Below are 26,974 nucleotides of genomic sequence, written 5' to 3' on the forward strand. Positions count from 1 at the left end.
ATCATCATTATTATCCGGTATATAAAAAAAACGTAATAATAGTTACGTCACACCGAGAAGAAATCTCAATTCGAAATACTTATCTGTTCATACACTTGCAACGTTTAGGAAGCTTAATGCGCCAGATGAGTGCAAAGGCAGGATGCGTAATGAGTTGTTTGGCGTGATATTTATCGCCGATCAGTGGAATGATTTTTCTTTAACGGTAATATCGATGTAGAAATAATTTTCACGTTGCGATTGATGAAAAAGAAAGTGTTTTTTGATGAAGCGCAGAAATTCGCATAGATAACAAGCGACTATATATATCTGCGTTGTGTATAGATGAGACATTTAAATTATTATTATAATATACATTATTATGTCATCATCATATTCTTACTATTGTTATTATTATTATATTTGAGTTTTAGTTTCGGCTTGCTTGAAAATGTTATTGTATTCGATTGTAATTCGATATGTACAAAACGATATATACTCTTATCCTCTTTTTTTCATTTTTAGAGTGAAGAGTTTCGTTCATCAGACGAGCATTCGTCACCCCGTGGAAACATTCGACATGGATAATGTCGGCGCGCGTCTGTCTTGTCTGCAGAAGTCTGCAATCATGGACGAGAGTGGCGGGAATAAAATTGGTGAGGTATCTCGGATGGACCGAGAGGAATCAATGTGATGTGTTGACCGGCATAGAATATCGAAGGACAGCAGCGACCCGCGCACCAAAATGGTAGGGGGGTACTGGCCAGATCCGGAGGATGGTATAAGAGAAGAAGGGATACGAAACCAGCGTCAGTTATATTGACTTTCTTTTAAGCAACACGCGCGTTACACACGTATACTCCGCGGGAGGATACACATTAAGTAAGTACACGCACTCGATTTGTTTGCCGAGCACGAGGGTGTGCAAGAGTAACTCACGCTTCGTCGCACTTATCGCGCCGCCTATCCTGCTAGGCCGCACATTCATCGTGAGAATACTTGAAGTACCCAAGTACCGAAACCCGTAAACGTTTCGACAAGCTCGACACTAGACTGCTGAGGACATCAAAAAAACTTTCTTGGTACACCTGCGCGTCAACCTGTCGCGTTTTAATTATCCGCGAGTGAAGTATTGTTCGCAGCGAAGTTTGTCGAGATTGTATCGAATCGTGTTCCGGTATTTTTAATCTGCACTTTTTCATCCAATTAAACAACACCAATTAGAAGTAATATTACGTCTATGTTAATTATAATTTTGCACTCAATAATATAAATGTAATATAACATATGATGTTATTGAGTGCGAAATTATAACATAGATATTATTTTTAGTTGATGTCAACTGGGCATTTATTCAATCTGCATTTATTCAACCAATTTGCAAAAATGCTTTTACTTTCATAAGGAATAATTGATAATAACAAGAAATAGAAAGAGTAATAACAATTCTCACTATTACTAGTGCAAGAGAATAGTCGTCCTAATCGTCGTTTGTTGGATGAAGTTTGCAATATCAGGCAAATTTACAATTTTCTTGAATAATCGAAAGTGATTCAATTAATTCCAAGTCAAATTATTATGTTAGCTTAATGCATACATACAGAACTCTTACTTTAATCTCTATATTTTGTTAAAATAATAGAATGTCGAAAGGGTAGAAAGATCGCTGATTATAGTATGCTGAATGCAGATTGTAATGGATAATTTATAATGTTTGTATCACAAACTAGAAATTGAGATTAAGATTAAGATTGAATTTGACCAATCAAAGCAAAGTTCATTAAATTTGATTTAATTTTCTTTCTCCTGATTAGTTAAATCAATCATTAATTCAATCTCAATCTTTAGTCTGATACAAACATAAAAACTTGCACACTCTCTATAAATAGAATTTAAGTTTCTTAAAAAATGAAGCGAAAACATCCGCATTCTTGAATTTTTTTGTAATGCAGGATTATATTATCGTTAGCGATGAAAAGTCGTCCGCTCGTAGATATCGGTCTGCTCTAAAATTAATATCGGATGTAGGACGTTAGAGATTTAATGTTAAGTATCCTTCGCTTCCTTTCTCCGGTCGATCCATTTTCGAAAGACGGAAGACGTCCCTTTTCGAGATAAATTACAATTAAATATGGCCCACATAGCCAGCGACTCTCCAATTAATCAATAATATTTTCTCGACCGCAACTTGCAATAACAGCATACTCAGCAGCGAGAAAAAAAACGTACGCTGAGATTAATGCGTTTCATCAATAAAAATTAATGGCCGCCATAAGGGAGCGTGTATATGAACAGTGTGCCTAAAAATACCCTAAGGAAACGAGTCCCACTTCCGCGTGCATGCGAAATTCATAAAGTATTAAGGAAGACTTGTGATCTCTCTTGGACATTCTAATTTCGATAGATTAGAAATGGGCAATTTTATGTCTCTCAATGGACCGAGTCGATGGAATGTTGTTTGATATATTGATGGCTAGTTAAAGATGATCCGACAGACATGATTGAATGAACTACAATAAATTTTCATATTTTTCAAATCACTTCGCTATACTTTATTTACTGGTTACTGTTTACGACGGAGGAGATTATCTATTTGCCTTTCATCTGTCTCTTTCGCAGAATAATTTAACGTGAACGCAAAAATCGCGCGCCAGATTTATGGGAAAGAATGTAAAAAAGAGTTTCACGACATAAAATCCATTTCAAGGGTCTGCCCACCCTCTGCGCTTCTGTTTGTCAAAATTGTTTTAAGATGCTAATTTTAAATGCCAATAAATAAAATCCATATGCGAATATATCGTACCGGAAAAGATAGTTTTGCTGAAGTATCGGAGAATTTTAGATACAGATCTGAAAATAATTTTATTGGATCATTAAAATAATTATGTAAGATACTCAAACTGATTGTTAGAATATCATCACTTGATTCCTGCATAATTATTTTGATGGTTCATAAAAATTATTTTTAAATCTATATCTAATTAAATACATCTTTTAAATACGTCAGCAAAATCGTTCTTTCCATATAGAGTTTTTTCATAATTTATAAATTTTGAGACGAATATAGTATGAATTAAATGAGATGAATGTGGGATAGCGACTTATGGATCCATCTTTGGAACCTTGAATCGGCTCGAATTCCAAAGGTTTGATCTATTCGTGCCAGATATTTTTTATACCATTCCATCTTCTCTGTAATTGATCAATTTTTTTTACAACGCGTTTGTAGATTGGTTGTTCGGACATAGTGGGATTAGGTAATCCCGTCGATGAGACCGTTTTTTAAATATCCTCAAGCGCGAATATGAATAGTACGTCGCTTCGACAAATAAAAAAAAAATCATTTTCGATATACCTGAAATATTCATGAGAGTCATATACTTTGAAAAGCGCTATTTATCTCGTTTACGTTCTCAACAACTCGCCCTCACTTTAAATTTCTTGCAGTGAAATCTCATTCTAAAAAAGTGAAAATATAACCATTCTTAAAAAAAAAATGAAAATTTCACTTTTTGAAAAAGAGTGACAATTTTTACTCTTTTTAGAATGAATTTTTATATATACTTCAAAGGAATGAAATCTCATTTTAAAAAAAACAAAAATTGTTTCTCTTTTTCAAGAAATGAAGAGTGATTATATTTTCTTGGAGTGAGATTTCACTGCAAGAAATTTAGAGTGTTCTCTCTTCAAGAATTCGTAAAACGCGTGTATAAAATTTTGTGAAGTCTGACTGAAATATCGAAATAAATATTATACATCTTCAGTCTCGAATTCATTAAAGTTTGTCAAGTTTTGAGAAAAGGAGAAAAAAAATTGGTTGAAATCCATGACTATTTTTTTTGGATCTGTCAATTTCGTAAAGATGCATAGAGTGGATTGACAAGCTAAACTAGATTTGGCAAGTTTTGCATAGAGTAGATCAAGATCGAGATTAGATTGAAGATGATTTGATGAAATCTGATTAAATTGATCACAACCGTGGTTTTTCAATGCCGTATTTGTAATTTGGGACTTTCGCTAAGTTTCGGTTACTTCAAATTTCATAAGGAACATGCGTCTTCATGATGTAAAATCGTTTACTGAATATCCTGTACAGATAAAAACGTGACGTTGCATCGTGACAGCCGTCGACTTTCGATCCGTTAAACAGTTACAATAATGATTCATGAATTACATCAGAGCCCACGCGCCAAACTTTACGTGATAAAAAAGGGTATTCCGTATAAAAATAACACTGGTAATTTCTCGAATAATCTCATAATAAAGATCATAAGGCGGCCTTGCGTAGGCAGTTAAGCTGCAATGCCGAAGTAACCTTTATAAAATTATGTGGCAATCGTAATTTGAACTTAATTAAATACACTGCGAGTTCGCGTCACGACATAATCGTGCGATTTAAAATCATTTCGAAGTTATTTTTAGGCGAACAGCTGCAAATGAAAAAACAGTCTCCGTTCCTTTGCCGAAAATTTCTTCATATTGATTCACAATTTTTATCGATCAGAAAGTGATTCTTTACATTGTATCGCACTTTATCACTGATTGTTTTCGTAATTAATTTTCATGCAAAAATGTACTATTGTGCATATATTTATAGTCCTCTGTATATGTATAGTACATATCTATTATAAGTCTTCTTCCCAGTAAACGAGATTGAATTGAATGAAATAGATTCAGATTTTCAGAAGTATGCATTCGTGAACGTTAAATGAATGTTAAATCCTTAATGCATTTTTATTTATTTATAAGAATTGCATAAGCACATTTTTATATCTTTTATTTAATTAAAAAAAAATTTAGCTCTTTGAGTGCATCGTGAATACTGTTTAATTCGAAATTTTAAAAAGGAAATGCAGTTTTTCAATTCAATTGAATTTAAGAAAAGTAATAATGGACTATGGATGCTATTGAAATTCGCATTCATATAGAATTAAAATTTTAATCCATTTTAATTCGTTCTCTTATTAAGTATATGTATATTTATAAATTTATACAGTATATTAAACAATTAAATAAGATAAACTTATATAATTTAAGAAGGTACATAAATTGAAATAATATTATTTATGTGTTTTTTTTATTAGAAATGCGAATAATTTTAATCAAAATTACAATAGTTTTTTTTATTATGAAAAAATCTTCGTTCTTTTATCACGCGGGATTTACAGTTGTTCGTATCAAAATCTGAAGTGCGATTATGCAGAAAGATTTCAAGTAACGAAAAAATTTTCTACCAGAAATTATTTAAAGAGTAACAGTATTAATGAAATTCTCGAAATAACAAATTTAATAAATAAATAAATAACAACAATTGAGAATTGGCGCAAACAGTACGCAATTATTTACTATTTTATGGATTGATACTATAATAATTAAAAGTAACGCGATGTGTGGAGCCCATTTAATTTAATTCCTCATAAATTTGTCCTCATAAATTCACCCATCGAATGTATAATAGATATATGACGTGTCATAATCGATCGAGTTGGTTCATCGTTGCATCGCTATTTCAGTGGGACGTTCTCTTTTTACAAAAAATTCAACCCGCAGCTTCTTCGACCACCTTTCCGACGCCATGATCAAAGATACCTACGCGTGTAGCCGCCCCGTTATGGGAATGCAAAAAATAATGGATTGTATATTGTCATCTTATACTTTGCATTCTTTAGCGCGAACGTGTCACATAGCTATGATACACGTTCTTCTTCCGCGTAAAAGGGAAAGGCCGAGTTACGAATTTGATTGTTATTTCAGCATTTTGCAATTCAACAGGCGTTATCAGGCGAAAATCAGGCTGAAAATCGTCAAAGTCGAGGTTATGGGATGAGAGGACACTTGGATGATTCGATCTCGCTCGTCTCTCTTCATAAATTAATATTGTATATTATTGCTCGATTCCAGGGGCAATGGTTCTTCAAGGCTGATGTAATTTTCTCCTTGAGATACTCTGAGGATAATTAATCGTATATTATCCCTTGTGAGAAACCAACACGAAAACGAGCTAATATCCAGGGGGGCTCGTGTACGAAACCTTCACATTTCTATATTGCTTTCTCCTTTTCTCGCAATTAGTTAGCTATTATCATGCGCATCTTGCAATTAGTCAATTTCAAGGCGCCATTCTTACGTCAGCTACGAACTCGTTTTTTTCGCCTCCCGTCTGAGGAAGCATTTTTGTTGATGATCAGTCATGTTTGTTTGGATTCGAAATTCGATTTAATAGCCATTTTAACAGTTATAAAGTATAATTAGTTTCTAACTTTAATACATTTTATATGTATCTTATTTTATTTTCGCTATGAAATATAGTCCCGCTTATTCTTATTTTATTCTTATTCTTATTTTATCATGAGTTATATCGTACATCTGGATTCATAAAATGATTCAATAAAAGAACAGAAGAGACATTTTAATAATTTTGTCATTATAATATAGATTAATTTTTTTTATTACATTACTAAACTACATATATAACTTAAATTAATTATGTTAGTACATAAATTAAATCTTATTGAACATCAAGAGTAATTAAAATATTGTTTGTATTTTGTAATTTAATATGTAATATATATTGCTATTTTGGTTCTGTGCAATGAATATATTTCAAGTCGGAAAAAGTAATTCGGCGCGCAGTTTGTGGAATCAAAAATTTAAAGCGTTTAAGATCTGCTTCTAAAAAATGGGAATTCATACTTAGAGTTATTCTCTCTTCGACCCAAATTTCAAATTGTAATATTGTTTAAATCTTATTAAATATAACTTATATCTTTTCTTAAGAAACTTTTCACAAATCTTTATAGCAGTGATAAGGAAGTACAATATATTTTAACCGGTAGCGTCATTAATGAAATGCTAAATACGCAGGTCTCGCGCGTGCCAAGCAGCATCCGTGGTCCAAAAGGGGTCAATGGCGACTTGATTTCGTTGGTAAAACGTAATTACAGATTTCTCTTGCAAGACGAAAACATCTTGGTATAATATTCGCGATATTTTACGACACACGAATCGCTTTGCTACGAATCTACGCATCACCTTTGTCCGTTGGTCCACCAACTCGCTCGGGATGGCGCAATGCGCCTTGGGATTATGAATAAAATCCATGTCACGCAGAAGGTTGCGTGGAAATACGAGTTATGGCGAAAACCGACGAAGATATTCATATTCAGATACTATCAATAGCGAGTCTAAAGCTCGATCAGTTACAGTTTCAAATGATTGCTGGAACGAAAGGGAGGGAACGTTTGGAAACATCGATTCTTTCTGTGCGTGAAAAATTCGTTTTGGAAAGGCTCGACGAGATAGAACAATTAAATCGATCTATTATCAAGATCTAGAACAGGATCTCATTGCATCATCATCATCCTCCACGCGAGAAAACATTGGACGCGTGAAAGTGTCGGGTAAAAATGAGACTGACCAGTTTCTTTGGCATCGGTTTATTCTACTCACTAACACGCTTACAGAGCAAGAGCAGCGGTCATTTAAAATCGACAGATCTGCTGTCTTACTTTTGCTCTCTCGTTCAGTTAGTTAAAAAAGATGTGACGCTAATTGTTCTCACTAAATGATTCATATATCAAGCCATATACTACAACAATCGATGAGAAATTAAGCTCGCTCACTCGCAGTTGAATATAATTAACGTAGCATATAATTATCGGGACATTCTTGTGTTGTTACATCTGTCAGCATCAAAAAACGTAAGTGGAATTAAGCGATGAGGTAGGCTTTTCGGGGTGTCCGAAAGACGCGCGAAAGCAACTCGACGTCGCCGAAGAATCCGGACCTTTGAACTCTCCGGCTTGTTTATGTAATCCTGGCAAGCCCTGGCGCCGAGACATCATCGGACAGTGTCACGGATGCGTTCGATATTTCGTAAGTCCGGTATATTCCGGGGGATCGCGTCGATGCCACACGGAGATATAATTGAGCCGGACCCAAAGAGAGACGGATGCAGACATGCGGGGACGGACGGTCATCCTTGATTGCTTTCTCGTTTTACATTTTGCGGGTGGATCGGGTCTGACGGGATTGGTCCGCCGTCGAATTGAGGAATGCAAATAACTGGCGAAAGTTAACTTAATTATGAAGTCGATCAGCTTTTATCGAGTGAAAAGCTAGAGGAGCCCCAACAACGATTCGATCAAATCGCTCATTTTCGCTTTATTTTTCGAATCATATTTAATTCTCTTTTTGAAGATAAATCACAAATTTTATTTAAATAGAACCATAATTTACTGACGGAATCCCATTAATAAATTTATGTATTGGAATATTTTTATTGCTCTTGATGAAGTCTTCAATTATCAGCGGAAAGTCGCGGAATTATTAAGCTTTTTTTTGTATCATACATCATAGTTTTATATGAATAACATTTCTACACATGCGGATTTAAAATTAATGCGATTAAAATTAACTCATGTATAATCATGTATAATTCCTCTTTTTATTCATCTTCTTTTAAGATCTTTATAATTTTTTCGCCGGTGAATAATTCCATAGATATTAAGATCTCGATGTTGAAACACGTTCTTATTTGAGTCCCCCCCCCCCTCCACCTCCCCCCCTCCCCCTTCAACATAAATGCTCGAGAGGAGGAGCATCTTTTATATGGTCGGCAACGACGTGCGGGAACAATATCTCGATCCTGATAATCGCCGACACGCAAGCAAAGACGAATTTCATAATTCACGCGTGGATGACATCAGAGAGACGCCTTATTATTTAGCGACCTTGCTCCTTTCCTGCGGACCTCGAAGCAGCCGCGAGATCCACACGCATCCATGTGCCGACTGCTCGGCCGCGACAGGAACTTTCCCAAAAGTAAAATGCATACCGGGCGAGAGTAATAGGAGGTCAAATTCTCCGGCGTGAGAGGAGAACGTCTGAGTTTCCGGGAAGTGAACTGCCCGACTTTTAATTTCTCTCCCGCAGGTTCTGCGACGTTTCTTTTTGACATGTGAAGAGATCTTCTTATTGCCATGTTCAATCTCATAGAAAGAAATCATAGATTTTGATAAGATATATCTATATAAGTCACTCTAATTCAACTAAAAATGTATGTATTACGTACAATGAATACGTAAAATTTTTATATAAAACCATAAAAGGAATCATAAAATCATAAAAGGAATAATTATGAAATTGCGATTTTATACATAAATATTAGAATAATCTAGCAATAAGTAAAAAAGAACTGACTTCTGATGAATACAATCGATCAGAATTAAGTCAAACTTTTTTAAATCTTTGGAGTAAGATTCATTCCAAAAATTGAGACAGAAGATTAAAACTAGTTGTATGCTTATCTTGATTTTTCTTATTAAAAAATCTTGGTAAATATGTCACTTTTATAATAATCTTTAATAAGAAAAATTATGGTTATTAATGCAACATAATTGTCCGAATAAAGAACTACATCGAATATTTAGACAGTCTCACAAAAAAGGAAGTGAAAAAAAATAAGAATATTTTATTTCTTTGTGCTTCGCATTTCCAATCGCGCGTATCGTTTCATTTTTGCTGTTGCCGGATTTCATCTACAGAAGGCCGAGATCGAAGGATAATGTCAATATCGAACTGTTATATCGTTATTATCAGACAAGAGCGTTTTGGAAAGTTAGATCGATGAATGCCGCAGGATCACTTTTTTTATTTCTCTCATTTTTTTTCGCGAGGTACTTGCACGGTCCGAAATTCAGACGACCCAGAAACATTATACATTCACATAGTATACTCCAAATTAAAGTAGATATACAATAAGTGATCTCACATTGTATATGTGTGATTTAGTTTTCCGTTATTTTACAAAATAATATTATATTATATATTAAGGATGCTTTGATTGTACAATATCAGCTATCAAAATGAGCTATAAGATTACTTAAAAACTTTTTAAAAAACAACAAATAATTTGATATTGATCATATAATAATTTTATGCAAAATTACTATATTTTTTTGTAATTTCCGATCAATAATTTTTTAAATGAGAGTAAGTGGAGTAAATAAATTTTTATTTTAAACGAATATTTATTATTGTTCTATACACACACACACGCACACACACACACACACACACACACACAATACGAATTAAAATTTATAATATTCATTTGCAAATTTGATAAGAAGGTAATATTACAAATTAAAATTTTTTATATCAGAAGCAAAATACGATTTTATATCAGAATCAAAACAAATAAAAGAATTAAATAACTTTTAAATTAATAAGAGAATTGTATTTAAAATTTATACAGATATTCAGACATAATAATAGAAATCCATGAAATTTATATATTTTTGGTATTGTTTTTAAATGCGACACTACATCCTTAAATGTGTAAATACATTTTTTTAATATGCTGCAGAACAGTGTGTTATTTTTTTACACGGAGATCTAAGTTACACACATATATGAAATCAGTTATTACGTATTTGAATTGGCAGTATATCATAGACAAGTAATCGAATACAGGGAAATCAAATGGTACTCACGACCTACTCTTTTTTCAACGTAATACCAATTCGAAATATTCGCTCTGATGCAACAAAAAGCAATCTAGCTTCATTAGATATCCATTTATTAACCGCTACAAGAAAAGGAGAAATGTCCCTTTATTTGAATTTGATTAATGAAGTGCTAGGCATTCAAAATATCAGACTCATAGCGCTAACATTTCACTCAATAGAAAGGCTTGACAGAAACGTCGTATTTTTTAAATTACTTTTTCGTCGAGAGGGCTTCTATCTGATGATACTTAAATAACGATGTAAAATGAATATAAATTTGTGAGAACACGTTAAAGTCTTCTTGGTTAATTTGCCAGTGATATCAAATATACATTTAGAAAAATAATTATAAATGCCGCAGTAAAAACAGAAAGAATTTCAAGCATGCTTAAAACTCGTTTAGGTCTGACATTTTAACTATTAAACGGTAAATGCAATAATACGCACAACAATCGAGAAATCTTGTTAACATATTATAAAATGAAAATTAAGGTTATAAAATTCTGTAATTAAAAACCGGAAAAAACTTTTACAGAGAGCAATTCTGTTGACGTAAAGTAAATTCATTCTTTTTTTATCACTCATTTTATTACCCATTATTTAAATATCTGTACTTTTTATTACCTGGATAATCTACTCTTTTGCTGAAAGAATACCGTAAATGCTCGCAAGAAAATACATCTCGATAACCGAATCAATATCTGACTGTTAATTACGATGGCCGATATTAATTATGTATAGCGAGATATCGAGTATCGGTGAAAGTACTTATTGATTGACAAATCGAAAGTAAGTTTCTACTTGGCAGCTATTCGGTTGGTGATTGGTGTTATTAATGACGACGTGAATATTTAAGTATTTATGCTGTATGCATATTACACCCACATTACAAAAACGTTCGATGAAATGCGTCAAAATCAACGGATTATTTATACGCTTTCGTGTCGCAACAGAAAGAGGGAGAGAGGAAAAGAGAGAGAGAGAGAGAGAGAGAGAGAGAGAGAGAGAGAGAGAGAGAGAGAGAGAGTGAGAAAGAGAAAGGGTTAAGGGAAGAAGAAAATAATAAAAAGAAAAGAATTTTCAAACAGTTTATGTGCTAAATGAGGGGATATACATATGTGTATAAGAGAGCTCGTACCCGGAACTTAATTTCAATTCGGCTCCATACTTCGAGTCATTAGACGATCGCCGGATTATGCGCGAAATTCGACAAGTCTGATTTGTGCGATACTCGGATAATCTGTGTAATTCAATGAAAGAGAAAGTAGTAGCACTAATGTATACGTGAAAGTACGTGGCCGGGGATACATTTGCAAAGGAATATTTGACGATCGGAATCCCTGCCCGGTGTCCAGTTGTCCACCAGTGGCGCTTATCATGGAAATCGAACGCATCGTGAATTTTCGGCATTTCGGCTACCTCGTATACTTTCTCTCGGTCAGAACATGGCGCCGTTAATCCTTCGCGATCGGTGTTATTATTTTTATCGCCGCTTTAACAACCGGAAAGCAGTACCTTAGGCTCGAAAGTTGAAAGCAAAGATTCCGGTTGCGAGACATCGCGAAAGCCTGAAAGAAAAAATTACAAACATCCGAATCAATCAATTTTTGTCAATAACAGAAAGATAAAAATGTATAAATAGCCAAAGGCATCTATATATCTATATAAATTATAAATAAGTCATTACTATTCATTTAATTTCTTGATAAATTAGATCTATAAATGTATCTCTTTCTATTCCACATTCATAATATATAAGTAACACTATACAGTTTATTCTATAGTGGGAGTTGATAAACTTACACATAGAAAGTGAAAAGAAATAGAAAGTGATTCAAACATTTTTTTAATTAATTACTGATATCGACCAGAGGAATTTGATTTCACCCAAATGATTCTCCCTAAATTTCTACGAAAAAATTTTCATTTTTTATGATTGTAACTGTAGAAGTTATCTCGAAAAAAAAAACACACACACGAAGAGTCATCGTTTAAACATATTTGACGAGCGTGTCGTATTGAATTTTTTATGGTAAATGTTAGGCGCGAAGAGCATGTAATTTGCGCGAATCACTCTCACGCAAACCGTTTACGCGTTGAATTGCAAAGCATATACTTAGATCATCGGAAACCTACGAGACTGGGGGAAATCCGTAATGAGTTCATCGCGTCGTCTTCTCGTCGGTTCTGAATTCCACGGTGACTTTTTTTGCGAGATACACATGAGAATGACTCATGAAATTTGATAGCTCAAGATAGATGTTCACGCGTAATCCGGTAACACATGGATGCATATTAATCAACCTTTGTCGACATTGCCGAACATTTTACATTCGTTTTACATTTGACTCATTAATGAGAACAACATTATCTTCGAAAAAACATTGGATGATCCAATCGAAAATTTAATTTTCATTTAATCCTAACAAAAATTAGGATTGGAATGTGAGTCAAATGTATTATGTCTGTTCTACATTAGAGTCGCAAGTTGTAAGCCCTAAGAAATTAGCCAATCATAATTGAATGTGAGAAAAATAATCGACTATGATTAGTTAATTTTTTACGGCTTATAACTTGTGACCTTACTGTAGAACAGGCTTAAAGAGAGTAGAGTGATAGAAGCATAAATGAAACTTGTAGAAGACAAAAATTAAAGCAATGTAAAAAAAGTCTAAACCTTTATTGTGTTTCAATTTTGTCTCCTAAATTAATTTAATTCATTTTTATTTCTTTTTATGAAGAATATATATATATTTAAATCAAACATATTTAGCTGATTGATAATATATATAAATTTTAAGTCAAACATATTGTATTTGGCTGAAATATATATGTTTATTCTCCAACGAAAGAAATAGAAGCAATTAAATTAATTTAGTCAAATAAATCATTTTTTTGTCAGTGTAATTAAATAGAATTAATGAAAGAAATTTAACAGTTAGCTTAAATTGAACCGATGGATTGTTACATTGTTAACAGAAGATATCGTTTGTGACCCTGACCTGGCCTATCTAAGCGGGGCCTATCTAGCGGGATGACGTCATTGATAGAAGGCATGTGTTAACATGGCGCCTACACTCGGCGGATGTAAATAAGAATCGATATTACATACGCGATTCGGGCATATCGCATAATTTTCATATAAATAAGCAAACAGAGCGTTTAAAGATCCTTGAACGCGATTATTTCATCGTTAGAAAATACGATACGAATATGAAAGTGTTATTATTCATACGCCTCGTCATTGATATCTATTCAGCCCACGTGCTTATATAATATTAGAAATAACATACAAGGTGTATTAAAAATTATTTCTTGACACTCAGTCGCGGATTTCATGGATTAAATGTCACTTGAGAATAATCATCTAGAGATGTTTGCATATATAATTATACAATATATTATTTGTGGCAGTCTGCATGTATTGCGAGATTCTGAGATAATATTTATCAGGCAATATTTATAGATTAGATTAGAATTAGAGATTGTAGATGTAGATAGCAGATTCATATGTCGCAAAACGTAAATCTTGCGATTCGATCATTAACTTCTATTTGGACAAAGTTCACATTAAAAATTTAAAATATTAAGCGGATAGGAAGCCGTGACATTTAAATAACTTAAATTATTTTTTGCTCAAGCTCGAGATTTTCTTTTGCGATTATTAAATGTGTAAAAAGAAAAAAAATAAAGAAAATGCTTAAGGCAGTACTTTACAGACGGTATTCATAGTCGATTCTTATATCAAGATTATTTTAAGTAATGTCTCAAGACGCTAATGTGGCGATTCATAACATCTTAAGATTGTACTTAAGACGATTTTAAATATAAGAATCTATGAATATCAGTCTTTAGAGAATCCTTTACATTAGCATCTAAGACATTACTTGTGATGGTTTTGAAATAAGAACTGATTATGAAGACCGGCCTATATCTCACGGCATTTTCTCGCATAAATTTATATCTCATCGATGTCGTCGAAGATCGCGGATGCACATGAATGAATTACTCCTACGTGAAGCCTTGTTCCCACGTTGTCTGCAGAAGCATGCAACTTCTGCAGCTACAATTCTCCGCCGTGATCTCCTACTAGAAGCTCGGAGCATCCTGATGCCATTCTAGAACGTTCCGTTCCTTGTATTCAGGTCAGTGGTTGCTAAAACGGGTTAAAATGTAATAAAATTATAATATTAGGTGTGGGAAAAAATTCAACGCCAAAAATTGGCGTTTTTTTAATGCCATCTAATGGGAAAAACGCCATGAACTTTTTCCCACACCTAATATAATACCTTCACGATCATTCTTCTTGGTCTTAAAATAATTCATCGCGCCGCCTGCGTGTCCGGGAAAGAAAAAAAGCGTTGTTGCAAAAGTTTGTACACTTTTACATCTCATGTGATACAAGATATTCGAGAAGAACCAGTCACGACTATCACTACGAGAGGCGAGCAAAAATCCTTTCCTTTCTTTCTTTTTTCTTCTTTTTCTTCTTCGTAGACGTCATATGAGACGTGGAATTGACGTTAATGAAATCTTGGTTTATTTACTCATTCGCCGTGTGATTGAATTATATAAAGTTCGAGATAATTATTTAATATTGTTTTTTTTGCTCTTTTAGATTTCCATGATGATACCACTGCTAGAAATGCTACTAATTATAGTAGCGTTAGCTATGCACGCACGTGGACTCCCTTATAGAGAATTGTCACCTCAATTGCAGACACGTGAGTATACAGACTGGGAATTCGATGCGTGTTTAATTTTTTTTATCTATATCACAAGTTTAATAATTTCATATGTTTTATAATTTTTCATTATAAATTTTCTATGAAACATAAAGTTCGATAAATCTCACCTGTTAATATTTACTAAGTTTTGTCTCGTAATTTAAATTACTTTGTATTTAAAAGAAATTGTGAGCTAGAGTGTCTCAAAAAAGTTAATTACGCAAAATTGTCTTCGCATTTCAGAAGACGAGCTCGCCTGATATGGCGATGATCGTATTTCCCAAACACAAAACTACCTTATATTTACAAAGATAATATTGTTTCAGAACAAATTGATCAATTTAATTGGGATCAATCGCAGCAAAGTAAGAATCTAATATCACGTTATTTCGCTTATTTAATAAAATAATTTATTTAATTTATTATGTCGTTATAATGTTATTGTTGTAGATAAGTTCGAAGGATACCAAACGCATGTTTCTTCAGAATCACAGAAGCAACTTAATCTTGATTATATATATCAACCTGATCAAACGTTGCAATCCTATTCTAGCGTCGTAGATGGCTTCACCATTAGTTGCAGCGGTAAAAATAAAATCTGCGTGGCCAAAAGTCTATGCATCAACGGATATGTGCAGCCTTCGAAGCAAGGCTTTATTCGGCGAGGACAGGTGAGATCTCTTTTCGTCATTTCTTATCTATTAACAATTTTTTCCCGCGTACACATTTTAATATTATTAATCGAACTCAACTCGCAATTCAGACTTAATAATCTTCTCAAATATTTGCACGCAGGTGCAAGAGTGCAAGCTCAGCCATGAAGTATGTTGTACCGTGCAATACAATGTATATTATCCGTTCGATCCAATTAATGCGGTGAAAGACAATCAGTATCCGAAACCTACTCTGGAAAATGATGAGAAATACGTTCCATTCGGAGATAATAATCAGGCAGACGTGACCGAATTATTGAAGCCTCCGTTAGAAAACAACATTGTACTGCAATCCCCATCCAACAATGAATTCGATATCGAGTCTGCTAATCAGCCTCATGTCAACATAAGACCGGGCGAAGAGACACCAGTCAATTACAATCATATACCTTCCGATACGAATCAACAGGAGCAATATCAAATAAGTATGCGATAATACTGTTGGTATTTTCTTTAATATTTCTTCTTTTTTCTTTGTATTAATATGGATTGGCATTGTAGGTGATAATATTGCTAGCGAACCAGCCTTCCCATTAAAATCAGCTCCTACGAATCCGAATCCTGCGATCTTCCAATTGACGGTTCACATGGGATGTGCGGCCGCTCTGCTCTGCGTAGAAGAGCAGTACTGTACGTTAGAAGGAACGATTAGTCCGCAACCAGTTGTGTTTAGCAGCAAGGAACTTCTACGACGTGTTCCGTTAAGCGTAAGCATAAAAGATTTTAGTCAAAAAACGTTTTAAGAAGGTTTTCCAGTTTTTTTCACATAATATAAGGATTTGAATTGAAAAGTTTGTAATTGATATGTAAACATTTTTTAATTTTTTCATATTTTTTTGATTAAATAGTTTTCTTTAAATAATTTTCTAAAATAGTTAAAATTCTTATAAGAAAGAGAGGTTTAATTAATATAATTGTAAATAATATTAATATAATTAGTTTAATTAATATGATTGTAAATAAAATATAAAAATTTTGAAGAGTTAATATGGATATAAAAGAATGGAGTTTAAATAAGAACATTTTGGAATTAAAAAATGAAGTTTCATCGTATCATTTTTGTGTAAAAATATAAAATGTTCACGAATTACTTTAATTACTTCATTTTAAAAATGACATCATACTAATGAAAACGTGGTAACGTCGTTCATCAGAATTATCAATATTCAAATTTAAATAATTACTATGAACAATTTTTTTTCGATATTTTTTCATGAATATTTATTTTTGATAATATAAAGATTATTTTTTAATGGAAAATTAAATAGTTTTATTACTAAAAAAATTTTATTCATTATTTAAAAGATGATAATCGCATTTCGCATCCTTTACACTCTTGTGTTAAGATATGAAAAATTATGTAACTCCTTTCTTTAAACTTTTTTTAAACTTAATAGAATTTTCTTAATTATAATAAATCGAAATAATTTGAAACATTTGTTTGATATTATAATTGTACAGGTACACGTTTCAGATCATTAATAATTTGTAATAATTGCCGATAATAAAAATATTCTAAATAGTCAAATAAAGATAAAATGCGGTGATTAAGAAAAATAGATTGGATCACGAGTTGTTCATTTCGCAGAGCTGCAGAATCTCGGAGACCGGGGCAGTCGGTAAGTGTTGCCGCGATCCAAACTATGTGGATCCATGGCCGACGGGCAATTTGCCGGCCAACTATACCGGTGGTTTCGACGAGCAAGGCTTCCCGACGTTCTTGAACATTGCGAAAGTACAACCACCGAAGAAGCTGATCATCCAGCCACCCATCAAGACGATTCCCAGGTTGCCGATCAAACCATCCATCGCGCCTCCACAGGTTCATGAGCAGTTACAGCCGACGAACGTCGTGCCCCTGATACCGGACGATTCTGACGTCATCCCGCAACGCCTGTTACCAATTTCGACTCCGATTCCAATAGTGCCTCCGGTCAGCAGCCCCGCGCCGTTTAATACTCCAAGTGACCCTCCTGTCGTGCCGGAATTACAATTGCCCAACAATCCATGTGGAGTGAGAAATCACGTAAGTATCTCGATAGAATTATTCTCGTGAGAATAATTTTGCTTAGACACATTTATAAATTATGTCTTATAATACTTTTAGTATTGAATTGTAGTAATAAAAGGATATGCAACTTGAAAATTTTAACATTACGAAAATAAGAGAAGAAGATGATTTTATTTATAATACGAGATTGAACATTTTATTTATATCTGTGTATAATAAAAGAAACAACGCCCGACCGGCTTCAGAGAGACCGATGCAGCATTCGGAGAGATTCCATGGCAAGCGATGGTCTTGTGGTCGGAGGAACGTAAGATTTTGTGTTCTGGTGCCTTGATATCATCAGATATTGTTCTGACAGCTGCCAGCTGCGTAAACAGGTAATTTTCTTAGATGATTTATGCCTAATTTCTTCCTACTTATTTCTACCTATAGATAACTTTATCCAAGAGATATTTTCCAGAATACAATCCAGCAAACGAGAATGGATTAAAATGAATTGAATTTTTTTCTATCCAAATGCGTATTTTAAATAGCGAATACTTTTTTTTTGGATTTAATTGGATTCAATTGGATACAATTGTATTGAAAAACTGCATTTCCTATTAAAATTTTGAATTGAACAGTATTCAATGCACAAAATTATTTTTAAATTGAAAAGCACAGAGATATGTTCTATGCAATTCCTATAAATGAATAATGCATTCAGGATTGAAAAGTATTTATTTTAACATTTGTGAATCAATATTTCTGAAAATCTGAATTTCAATCCATTTCAATACATTTCAATCCATTCTTGTTTGCTGGGAATAGAGATATCTCTTGGATAAGGTTACCTGCAACTTATCTGGAAGTAAAGAAATTGGGCATTAATGTTATTGCAATGCAAATTTGATTTAAAATCTTTTTATCTTTTTACTGTTTTAATATTTTTTCAAAATTTAAATGTTTCAAATATTCAGATATTGTTCTGACAGCTGTCAGCTGCGTAATAATTACTAATTTTAATTTACTAATTTTAACTTTAGGCGATTTATACCTTGTATAATCCTCCACAACATTGCTTTAAAAGGCCGTAAGCTGTAAGCTGTAAGAAATTGATCAATCACAGTCAATTATTTTTCTGCTATTCAATTATGATTAATCAATTTCTTAAGGCTTTACGGCTTACGATCTCTTAAAGCAAGATTGTGGACAAGGTATTAGTATTATTACAATGTTTAAATTTTATTTAAAATCTTTTATTTTTTTACGCGCTAATTTTTATATACGAGCGTGCTTTAATTCTTTAAGATTCAAATATTTTCTTAAATACAAATTTATTCTTTAAAACTTTTTAGAGTAAATCTTATGTTCTGAAAAATGATTCACTCTTTAAGATTAAAAATTTAAGATTAAAAATTCTTTTTTTCAAAACTAGATAAATTTTTACTCTTTAGAGTAAGATTCCACTCCATATAATTTAGAGAATAAATTACATATCAAATTATAAATAGAAATCTGTCGCGAAATATAAATCGTATAGAGCGAACTTAAAGCAAAGATTATATGTCCTTTAAGAAAATTTTATTTGCCTACTGACATGTCTACCTTTAGGTCCAATTTTACTATTAATTAAATTAAGCAATTAAAGGCATTTTTTTTAATTTTCTCAGATTCCCGGCGAGTGAATTGTCTGTGAAACTCGGAGAATGGAAACTGGGATATGAACTTGAATATGAGGAGCCGCTGCCATTCCAAATTATCAATGTACGAACGATCAAATATCATCCTGGATACGTAGAAGGATTGCCTGGCAACGATACTGCTATGCTTCTTTTGGAACATCCCGCAGCATTTAATTTGCATATCAACACGTTATGTCTTCCCGATAACTATCAAGTGCAAGAAACTTCGCAATGCATCGTGACGGGTTGGGGCAAGTCAATACTGCAAGGTAATGAGTCGATGTTTCCATCACTTAAAAGAAATATTACACTTGACAAACTATGCTAAAGATGCGTGACAGTAGCAAATAAAATGTAATAAATTTACATAAATGCAAATATTATTTCAGCTCATTACGCGGGTGCTATCATGCATATGGTTGATGTGAATCTTCTGACGCATGATGTCTGTCAAAATCGCGTCTTGGATGCGGAATCCCATATCAATGTCGCACATAATATAATCTGCGGTAAAGCACATGAAGAAAATAATATGTGTCAGGCCGATGTCGGTGCTCCATTGGCTTGTTACGACGGTAATGGAGCCTACCATATCGCTGGAATTTACAGTCAAGACACTGGATGTTTGCCCACAAATCAGGTAAAACTAAAATTAATTTTATAGCTACAATTTTTTACAATATATTTTGTATTAAAATAACTTAATTCACAATCATTAAATATTTTACCCTATTGTATTTTTCTAAGAACTACGTTAAATAATAATTTTATTACAATAGGAAGTAAAAATCAATTTTTTCTCAAGTAACATAATTTAGCTTTGTCCGATGGACTTTATTTAATCTTTAATTTCTCTATTTTTTATTTATATTTCCATGTTACCAAAATACATTTATCAATCTTAGGGATGTAACTAGCATTTCAGTCGTTAAGAATTACAGAATAGGCTCCTTGTATAACATTTTACGGATTCTTCGGTGCTCGTTTTAGGTAGCGACATTTACACCCATTGACATCACCTGGCTGAAACAAACTATGTATGCGCCCGAGCCTCAGATAGACGCTAGCGATGACGGCTACGATTATCGAAAAAGTAATTTACCAGCGGGTAACGAATATTTGCCACCAGTGTAAAGGTAAACGATATTCATAGTGTTATATAGCGTATTTCTTTTTTTAATACTCACGAATGGTAGGACGAGAAAGCGCGCGACAGATGCAATCGTATAATATTCGATTTAGCGTAATGCTGCAGAAAATAATTGGTAGCGTTTAATCGATTTCATGCTAAGTCGCGAGAAAGAATCGGAGAACAATCGTCAAGAGACTATTGCGCATTTCAGATAATTGTTGCCGATACTAAATATAGACTAAAAGTACTTTACATTCCGCTTTCAAGTGTTATTATTCGAAATTTTCATAATATAGGAAAATGCGATATAATAATAGAAATCTATTAGAGTATAAACAGAGCTCGAGAATCAATTCCATAACGTATGAAAAACCAGGTGTAACAATGCGTATAATAAATAACAAAATACAAAATATTTAGGGCAATATAATTTCTATTATTAATGAATAGCGGCTTTATATTAACTTATAAAATTTTACTTACAAAAAAGACTAATTTTTAATTGGTCATAAATGTTATTACATCGTGATTAATTCAGCACTGAAACAAGAGAACTCTGAGCAATTGTATGACAATAAAAAGAATACATGAACTCTTAGATTTTATAGGTGCAAATATATTTATTTGCCTGTAATACAAAAATAATATAAATGTGTCTGTACATAACGGAGAACATCGTATAAACGTATGCTTCTGCGAGTAAGATTAAGCTATGGGGGAAGAACTATATCTGTCAAAGAATATTATATTACGTTTAATAAATAAATATTTGTTAGAGAATATTAAAGAGATTTGTATATAAATATGCAATCTCCTTTATTTACTTCTCCTCAATAATATCTTTATTATTAAAAAAGATATGTAATTATGCTTTTCGTTGTTGACGAAAGCAATGGACTACAATCATATACTGTGTGATATTAACAGTGTCAATTTGCAGCTGAAATATTGATTAATTTTTCTATTTTACCATCAGAATGAAACAAAGAAAAAGATCTTATACATACATCCGAATATATCCGAAACTTAAAACTTCTTATCAGAGTGTCATTCTTAAAAAAATAAGTGATAATGAAAATGTAAAAATTTGGTATTCATGAATCGATATAAAATGACGATATCGAATACAACATTTTAGCTGTGTATGATTATATCAACTTGTGTCATAATTGGAAAGCACGGAATCATATACTGTGTTACACAATATCGCCTGTAAAAAGTACTTTATGCATATCTTTTTCATTATTCATTCGCGAAGATATAATTACAGAAAAACTAACATATAACATATAATAAATTGTATTTATTTCTAATTAATATATAATCAATTAATCAATTTATTTTTTTCGAATACGACAAACTGTTATAATTTCCATTTAACATTTCCTTCACAAAACGCACAATAAATATTACTATAGTGACAACGATTGTTACGCAAAATAGAAGAAATCCGATAACATCAAGAAGGGATAATTGCCACCAGGTTAAATTCAGTGCAGGCGATCGCAAACAATTTTCACCGTACTTAATGACGTACTCGACCCAATAATTAGCAGTGTCTACAGCATTCAATGGCTGATCGAAGAATCGTTGGGACAATTTCCGCGCATTTTCTCTGAAATAAATAAATTATAAAAATTCATTCAATTAAGCTACCGTTAAAAATAACAAAACACAGATGCATCCAAATTCAAGAAAACGTTTGAATATATTATATAGAATATATAAAATATTATATAGAATATAGAAATATTATGTAGAAATAAGAAGATGGCGAAAGGAGAATAAATAATTCACAATTTACAATTTACAATTTAAAATATAATGTATATTTAGAATTTCATTACAATAAAATTCTAAATACATATTATACGTAATGAAATTCTAAATACACATTTTATATTTTAGCACTATAATTCCGCTCAGTTATTTACTCTTATGTTATAAGAATAATCTTATCTTTATTGTTTAAATTTTAACAGTCCATTAGTAATAAATTTTATCTCGTGTGTGTGTGTGTGTGTGTGTGTGTGTGTGTGTGTATGTGACAATTTAATATATTTCTTGTATTTTAAAATATTTCATTTTACATACTTAGAAACTTTTATTAAGTCAAATTATATTATAAATATATATTAATAAATATAGATAAATAAGAAATATAGATTTTATCGATGTGTAAGTATGTTCTTGTCTAATAATAATATGCAAAATAAAAGATACGAGTCTGCATACCTATACAAAGGGTCTCGTAAGATTGCATTTAAGGCTGCGTCGAAGCTTTTTTCGGTAATCGTGTTTATGTCCAGTCGTAGGGCAATGTTTTTCGCGACATATCTGTCGATGTTTGAAAACTGATCGGCGAAAAGTGGTATACCAATCATGGGGACACCGCATACTATCGCTTCCAGTGTGCCCATAAGTCCGCCGTGAGTGATAAAGGCTTTTATATTAGGATGTTCTATGGCATATTAGACAGTTATAATTTCCTTAATTCAGAAAAGACAACTTTAGGTATTTACAAATATTCGCAATATTTAAATTTATGTCAGAGAAACATAAAACTTATATTCGTATATTTGTCTTTTTTGATACTCACTCAATATTTTAATTTGTGGCATCCAAGGGGAAATGTAAATGTTTTCGGGCAAACCAGCTGGTAATTTCTCCGGCTTCGGTATCTTCATTATAATCCGCATAGGTGCTATTTTACCTAAGGAGGCGTAAAGCGCTCTCAGGAACTCGTGTGGAAAAGTCTCAATCATCACCATCGAGCCAAAAGTGAAATAAATAAAACCATCTTTACTATCGTTCATCCATTTCTCTAATTCCTGCAGCAAAGACGATGTTAGCATGAATAAAACAAATTATATCCCTAGATTATATACCTAGATTTGGCAACTGAATACTAACTAAATGAATGTACAAAATGTTAATATGTTAGATAAAGTAATATATTTATGCTATCGTTCACGCTATCTTTTGTATAGATGCAAAATAAAACAATAATAATGAAATTACAACTAACATGTGTTATACAACATGTATCAATTGTCATTTAATTATTACAATGTAAGGAATTAAGAAAATAACATTTGCTAATTGTTGCTCGATAATGAAATGTACATTAATCAATAAATTTACATATATGTTATTCACACGGTCATGCGGCTCGTTTTATATTTCATGTGTTTATGTTTGTTACTGCGTCGCATGAATAAGCGTTTATTAATTTTAGATAAGAAGGAGGTCATGTATCTCGTTAATAGATCAACAGCATCCACAAAGCATGTTATTATGAACGAACTATATGATTACATATAATATGACCATATTCTTGGAGAAAATAAAGGACAAAGTTGAAAATTTTAGGATTTTATTCTTAAATTATATTAGATATTGGAATGCTAATTAGAAATAAATTCCTCATAATATTATTAAAGTAATATTATTTTAAAAAATTAATAAAATTGAGTTTAAAAAAAATAAATCTAAGGAACAGCTACTTGAAGTAAAAAACTATCCTTTATAATAAGGACGTATAGTCACCATATATATTATATGATAGATGTGTTCATATTTCATATTTTTGTTGTTAGAAAGACGTTATCGCGATATTATATTGCGAAATATTTCACGATATTAAGAAACAATGAAAAATTCAATGTTAATACAGTTATTATGTCATAACCAGGCGATGACGTAAACCTAACGAATAATTATAAAAAAAAAAAATCTACAAAGTAATTTTTGCAAATAAGAACCGAGGAAATGATAGTGTCTTATGCTGTGAAATCTCATTCTTATAGCTTTCTTATTTTAATTGCTATACGCAAAACTCCGATAAATATTTCCAGAGAAATTCTTGAAAAAAAAACATTTTACACACTGCTCACTCTTTTTCGATATAACGCATGCCAACGAATCACAAGCACGTGCGCATGATATTCTGTAATGTAAATAATGCTAATCATTTGATGTGTCACTTTATGGAGGAGTATTATTAACATTATTTACATTACAGAATATCATGCACACGTGCTTGTGATTCGTTGGCATGTGTTACATCGAAAAAGTGAAAACGATCACGAAAACGGGTCATAACGTCGACTTACAGGCTGCAATGTTTCGTTTTCATCCTGGACGTGGATTCCCCCCACGTCTACCGCGGCAGCTGTTCTCGGTTGTATCCCATTTAGCGCGATGTGAGAGTTGATGAGGACCAGCGACATCTTCTTTTCCAATTCCCGTACACTCGGTATGTTCGGCCCGAAGTGCTTCCTTATTATTCTGTCTTGCTCTTGTGTCGTAAGATAATTAAAATACCACTTGTCATAGAATGTGTGCACGACGTTATACAAACGTTGCCAGAAATTCATGGGTTCGGCCAAATTTATAACATTGTTTGGCACGAAGGCCAGGCTCTCAGGTTGAGCAATCATGTCATATAGCCACGGATATAACGACGTAGTGCTGATCCCAATCAAAGGAACTTTTAACATGTAAGCAATGACACTGTAACATTGCGCACCAAAAACCTAAAATAAACATATGAATATCTAAATAAATAATCATTAAAAAAATTTCATTAATTTGAAATATTAGATATTAATTAATCAACTAATGCCCAGAATAATTGATTGCAGTCATGCGTGACTCTACTTTGACACTGTGAATATATTGCTAAAGATACTTGGCATTGTGATGTTCTTTTTACCGATCATTTAATTTATAGCATTTTATTGTGTTAGGGAATGCAGTAGCTCGCACTTAATCTAACAGCTAAGTGACGATTACTTACACATACTTCAAATTTGATAATCTGAGAGACTCTCTTGCTGCACTCGATTTGCACTTTGATTTATGATTATTTGAATTGTATTAAGGAGTTGTTATACGAGATTACCAAGATGTTTTGAATTATTTATTAAAAGATTTTATTATATTAGACTGCTGAAGATGGCTTGAATTAAATCGAAACGTATATCGCAAATATTTATGCAATCTACATATTAATGAGTGCATAGTGTCGATATTTCTATAGATTTTCATATCACGTATAATTTCAAATTTGTATTAATTAATATTTATTTTTGATGTTCATACAATATTTCTTTCAAATATTTCTAAAAAGAAACTATTTACACGCCTTTTTAAAGACTTCTAAACTTCTTTTATTTAATATGTGATAAATTAATAACATAGAAAATCAATTAGTTTTACCGATTTTAAATTTACATATTAAATTTATTATATCTAATTTGTTCATTTTAATTTTTAACTGAAATAATTACATTCTATTGAATTGTAAAAATTTACTGTTAAATAAAATAAGATGTGAAAAAAAGATACGTTAATCAAGAAAGTCACGATCGTCACTTTGATTCGTGATCATAAAACAATTTAGAATGATTTAAAACAATTTAGAATGATTTGTACATGTCATAGTCGTAATAAATGATCATTGTATCAGTTTCGTGTTCGTGGAACATTGAAGGAAGAATTAAAAGTTCTCTTACATCAGAAGCAACCATGAATTACCTGTTGACCTTCTGTTTACGTAAGAAGAGAGATAAAATTAATGTTAGAAAATTGATACGAAAATTGAACGAATAATGATCGATGAAAATTTGTGATGTTTAAATCGAGCAAAATTACATATATATATATAAATTCTACATATTCCCAACAAAGAGAGATTCCCAGCAAACGAGAATTGATTGAAATGAATTGAAATGGATTCAGATTTTCAGAAATATTGATTCACGAATGTTAAAATGAATGCTTTTCAATCCTGAATACATTTTTATGCATTTATAGGAATTGCATGGAGCATCTCTATGCTTTTCAATCTAAAAATAATATTAGCTTTTTCTGTGCACAACACACATATTGTGAATATTGTTCAATTCAAAATTTTGAATAGGAAATGCAGTTTTTCAATTAATTGTATTCAACTGAATCTAATTGAATCCAATTAAATCCAAAAAAAATATTCACTATTTAAAATACGCATTCGGATAGAAAAAAATTTCAATCCATTTTAATAGAGATATTAACGACAAACATTGTAGATTGTGCTTGACATACACACGTGCTTCCTTTATAAAATTATTAATTTTTACAGACAGAGTAGGTAAAATTTAAACAATTTATACATTAATGATTACGACTAAAAATTTAATTCTTGATAATAATGATATAAAAATTATATAATATATATAATTTTTATAAACG

At 32.2% G+C, this 26,974-nt stretch overlaps 2 protein-coding genes across 4 annotated transcripts in view; one reads left to right on the forward strand and one right to left on the reverse strand.

The window, feature by feature from the left end:
* The first annotated feature begins 468 nt into the window (after positions 1–468).
* Positions 469–21,187, forward strand: LOC108692108. 2 transcript variants are annotated; one of them, XM_018200249.1, is made up of 11 exons: positions 469–861; positions 15,109–15,214; positions 15,544–15,582; positions 15,668–15,888; positions 16,013–16,355; positions 16,432–16,637; positions 17,519–17,956; positions 18,164–18,318; positions 19,594–19,874; positions 19,995–20,245; positions 20,596–21,187. In XM_018200249.1, exons 2-11 carry the CDS (start codon positions 15,115–15,117, stop codon positions 20,737–20,739), a joined length of 2,178 nt encoding a protein of 725 aa, XP_018055738.1. In that variant the 5' UTR covers positions 469–861; positions 15,109–15,114; the 3' UTR covers positions 20,740–21,187. The 2 variants fall into 2 exon arrangements, with proteins under 2 accessions (XP_018055738.1, XP_018055740.1); XM_018200251.1 differs by lacking the exon at positions 469–861 and adding an exon at positions 14,493–14,635.
* Positions 21,188–21,789: 602 nt separating this feature from the next.
* The window catches only part of LOC108692045 (UDP-glucuronosyltransferase 2B31-like), a 7,909-nt gene continuing 2,724 nt past the window's right edge, over positions 21,790–26,974 (reverse strand). Inside the window, exons 2-6 of one of the 2 annotated variants that reach the window (XM_018200150.1) lie at positions 24,853–25,275; positions 23,337–23,568; positions 22,973–23,198; positions 22,151–22,352; positions 21,790–21,947 (exon numbers count right to left, since the gene is read on the reverse strand). In XM_018200150.1, the coding sequence (XP_018055639.1) occupies positions 21,891–21,947; positions 22,151–22,352; positions 22,973–23,198; positions 23,337–23,568; positions 24,853–25,275 (1,140 nt within the window). In that variant the 3' untranslated portion in view covers positions 21,790–21,890. Of the gene's footprint in view, positions 21,948–22,020; positions 22,353–22,972; positions 23,199–23,336; positions 23,569–24,852; positions 25,276–26,974 lie in introns of those variants that run through there. The other variant, XM_018200149.1, reaches the window with a different exon arrangement.

This window comes from Atta colombica, unplaced genomic scaffold (assembly GCF_001594045.1).
Source record: "Atta colombica isolate Treedump-2 unplaced genomic scaffold, Acol1.0 scaffold58, whole genome shotgun sequence".
Taxonomy (NCBI): Eukaryota; Metazoa; Arthropoda; class Insecta; order Hymenoptera; family Formicidae; genus Atta; species Atta colombica.

Bases quoted from the DNA above. Each gene is read 5' to 3' on its own strand.
- LOC108692108 (XM_018200249.1), top strand. From the start codon at position 15,115: ATGATGATACCACTGCTAGAAATGCTACTAATTATAGTAGCGTTAGCT. The intron at 15,215-15,543 runs GTGAGTATACAG...ATATTGTTTCAG, and splicing joins GTCACCTCAATTGCAGACAC to AACAAATTGATCAATTTAAT. The intron at 16,356-16,431 runs GTATGCGATAAT...TTGGCATTGTAG, and splicing joins ACAGGAGCAATATCAAATAA to GTGATAATATTGCTAGCGAA.